General features: G+C 39.3%; 1 protein-coding gene across 1 annotated transcript; it reads right to left on the bottom strand.

Moving 5' to 3' along the window:
• Positions 1 to 484: 484 nt before the first annotated feature.
• On the bottom strand, positions 485 to 2,218 carry LOC138579740 (caldesmon-like). Its single transcript, XM_069649977.1, has one exon. The coding sequence runs from the start codon at positions 2,216 to 2,218 to the stop codon at positions 485 to 487; it is 1,734 nt and encodes a 577-aa protein (XP_069506078.1).
• Between the last annotated feature and the right edge of the window lie 1,613 nt (positions 2,219 to 3,831).

Raw genomic sequence — 3,831 nt, 5'->3', positions numbered from 1 at the left:
AATGTGGTCCACATCGAATGTTGTTGTAGCCAAGGTTAATATTTTTTCTATCTCTTTTAAAAAAGTGGTTATATTAGTTTTGGCCGGGTTCCAATAGATGTTCAGCAGCAGGATAAGATCTTTGTTCTTTTTTCTCGTTGCGGTTTCTTCTTTTGCCCATTCTACGACAATCGCTTGGATTAGTGTATCTGATACCAGGTTATGGACTATTCGAAGTGATCCGCCCGTACGGACGGCTGTTAAAAGGCCCGAAGTTGGGCGACCTTTTTCACCTTTCTGGGCAGGAGACAGTTGGATCTCGTAACCATCCATGCTGGGTGGCAACTGCAGCCAGGTTTCTTGTAGGCTTAGTAGGTCGAATCCGCCTAAGTTTATCTCACCTGGTTCTGTCAGATGGATGTGGCCTCTAGTGTTCCATGATCCGATAGTGATTGTTTGCTCTTTGTTGTACAGAGCATTTGCCATCTTTGTTTGATCCCTTTCTTTACCCGAAGGGAAGCTCTTTGACTGCTATTTTCCAGTATAGCGTGTTAGTGCCTGAGGGAGCCATGTCCATCTTTTTGAACTTTTTTTTCACTAGATCTAGTCGGTTCTGGGTTGAGGTTGTTTTTCTCATAGTGGTTTTTTCTGTTCCTGTACCCTCCTGCGGCCTGATTGGGCCATTTATTTTTCTGGATTTGGTTTTTTCTGTATCCTCATCATCGTCGTTGCGGTATCTTTTAATGTGATGATCTTCTCTTGAGATTTCTTTTCTTGTTTCTTTTGTAATTTCTGCCGAACTTGAACCCTTAAGTTTGCTAGTTGTTTCTCTCTCTACTTTTTTCGTATGTTCATGATTCCTCGGGCTTGCGGGATATTTTCTTTTTTCTTTCAGATTATATTTTCTGTTCGAAGTATTCTTTATCCAGTCATTGGTTTTACTTGTTTTGTCTTCATAGCTGTCCTTTTGTTTTGTTTCGTTCGTTTTTTGGATCTTTTGTCCTCTCTCTTCTGGTGTCGTTTCTCGCAAGAGGTAACCCCGATTCAAAAATTCTTTTGTCATCTGAAGCAAGAGTTTTTTTACAGTTTGGGACGTGATATGTAGGAAGATGCTGTCTGTCCGTCCCTTATGCGCAAATTCTACTATGTTTATGTCTATGCTTTTGATTTCATCTCCATTTGTGAATTTGTCCAGGAGCTTCAGCATGGTTCTTCTATTCAGGATGGTTTTCTCTTCTGAGGTGGATCTTTTTTCAAGTTTTAATGTTCGGGTCGAGTTACTTTTGCGAGTAAATATCGCCAAATTTCTAGTTCGGTTTTGCTGAAAAGACTGGTCCAAGGGTCTTTGATTAGACCTGTTTCTCTTATCTGAAGATTTATCTCTTCTTCTATTGTCGAACGTCTCGGTAACTTGGCTTCTTCGTGTTCTTATCTCGCTTGCCTTGTCGTTCTGTCCTATGGGGGTCAAGTAAGTTTGTTGATATCGTCTATCACTTCTTTTTGCTTTTTCTTCTTGTCTCTCATTTTCGAACAATCTTTTACTGGACTTTGGGTAAGCTTCCTCGTTAGATCTTTGTCTGTAATCATATTTGTTAAGCTTTCTTTTTGATAGACGGAACAGCGTTTTTCTTTCTGGGGAGATCCGATCTTTTTTATGTTCTGAATCCTCTAGCTTTTCTCTTTTTTGTTCAGCATTTCTCATTTGTTTTTTATATTGGTTTTCCTTTCGGTTTTCTGCTGGTAGTTCATTTTCCGCAAATGATACCATCCTTTTTTTTGTCATGGAGGGAGGTATTTCAGACTCAGAAGCTTCGATTGAGTAAGTGCTGATGTTAGATATGTCAATCGTGCTCTCATCTGGCTCCTGATTAAGATCTCCTTTTTGGTTTATCTGAGTGTTGCTGTTTTCTTTCATGGATGGTTTTTTGTCTGTGACTGTTATCCATTTTGTCATTAGTTCGTTTGTTTTAGTTGTTTTTTCCACTTTCTTCTGGGCCTGTTGTATGTTGGCGTTTTCCAGTTCTTGTGGAATTTTAGAATGATCGGCTTTCCTTTCACTTTTTGTTAGTGGCTCGGTTACATTCAGCTGATCTCTCGGGTTCATATGTTTTTTAATACTAGTTGGTTCTCGTGTGTCTCTCTTGGGTTTATCTTTGTTGCACTTTTGTGCTGGTCTCTCAGCATGCTTTTCTAGTGCTTCTGGTGGCTCTTTTCCGTTACTGATCTCACTTGTTTTCATCAGTATAGTTTGAGTGCTGTTGTTCACTGATTTTTCTTGAATTGAAACACGTCGTTCTTTCCTTGATCTATTTTATCCGTTTGTGTTCCTTGGTTTCTTGTGCTAGCCTTCCACTCTTCGAGAGCCAGAATGTATCCTTCTAAGTGGGTCAGCTTTGAGTTTACAGATGCTAATATAAAGGTGTGGTCCTTTAACGTATCGTTGATGGTCTCATATAATTTACCGAATGGTGTTAGACCAACTGTTACTGCAGACATCACTAGTTTTAGGTCCGGCTTTTTTCCAGGTGAGTTTTTTTCTTTTATTTTTGTGGTTTCTTGTCCCGGTTTAGTTTTGTTTGGGGTCGAATAGAGTGGGCGCAGAGCCTCCACCAAGGAATCTTCTTTTCTTTGCTGGCAAATAGGTTTCAGATCTGGGTTCGATTCTCTGCGCCTAACCATGTTTTTATAGTTTAGTATGGCCTCTGTCAGCTGTATTTCTTCTTGACTTCTTTCACGAATGGTGTTTGGTTTCTGTATATTCTCATGGTTTTTTTTTGCCTCCGTTGTTGTCGTTTCTTGATTTGGTTTTCTAGTTTCTTCAGTTGCAGATTTTTCGCTTAGCGTAGTTTTTTCCTTTGAAAATTCTTCTGTCAATGTGACTATTTTTTTGTTTTTCATACATTGATTGTTTAGGTTATATCTCGTTTTCTGATTGTTCTCATTTACTTTAGATGACACTTTGGGTTCCAAAATACTTTCTTGTTCCTTATTTTGAGTCATTTTCTTTGCACTTGTGCAAGTTTCAGTGTCTAATTTTGATTTTTCTGGTTTATCTTGAGGGGTCTCGATTTGGCCGAAGTGCCATCGTAATTGAGGTGTCGGAGTTCCTATTACCAGGGAATGCGTTGCTGGTATTTGTTTGAGTGGAATTCTTTGAGGGGATGGAGGGATTCCCTCTAGTATTTCCATATCAGAAAGTTCAAACCGATTCGTAGTGGGAGTTTTCCCTAACTTCTCAAAGAATCTTCCGATCGGGTTGTTTGTCTGGGGTGTCATTTTACCTTGTTTTTTTTTATGTGGTTTCAGCGCGGATTTGGAGATTGGAGTTGATGAAAAAGTAGCGTCCGAGATACTGACTTCTGTTTTTTTTTAATTTCTATTATTTTCAAGTTCTTTGGTTTTTAGTTCCTGAGTATTTTCTTTACCCGTGTTGTCGTTCTGGTCGACACGTGAGAGGTTCAAATCCTTTTGGGACGGGATTTTATTACTTGGGTCTATGGCTGGGTATGTTTGAAGTTTGACCCAGTTGTGTTCTCTCAAGATGTTAGTGTCGTCAGTTTCTTGACCATCTTGATCTGTCAAGTAGGATATAGTTCCGTTCATTGAACAGTTTTCTCTCCAGTTGGTTATATTCAGTTCAGGGCTTGATAGATCTGCCCTGGCTGTCACTGGATGTGTCTCTATTTGAGTCAGCATTTCAAGAATAGGGGGATACGTATTGCTCTCTTTTTGATTCTTGAAAGAGGTATGGTCTGGTAAATTTTTTAGACTTTCTTCTGTGAGGAAAGTCTGTTGTAATGGTTTAGCTGTATTGAAAGTATTAAGTTTATTTTGTTTCGGGTCAACCGTGGT

Source organism: Ambystoma mexicanum, chromosome 3p (assembly GCF_040938575.1).
Source record: "Ambystoma mexicanum isolate Mex_15411 chromosome 3p, UKY_AmexF1_1, whole genome shotgun sequence".
Classification (NCBI taxonomy): Eukaryota; Metazoa; Chordata; class Amphibia; order Caudata; family Ambystomatidae; genus Ambystoma; species Ambystoma mexicanum.
This window is presented reverse-complemented; position numbering and strand designations above follow the sequence as displayed.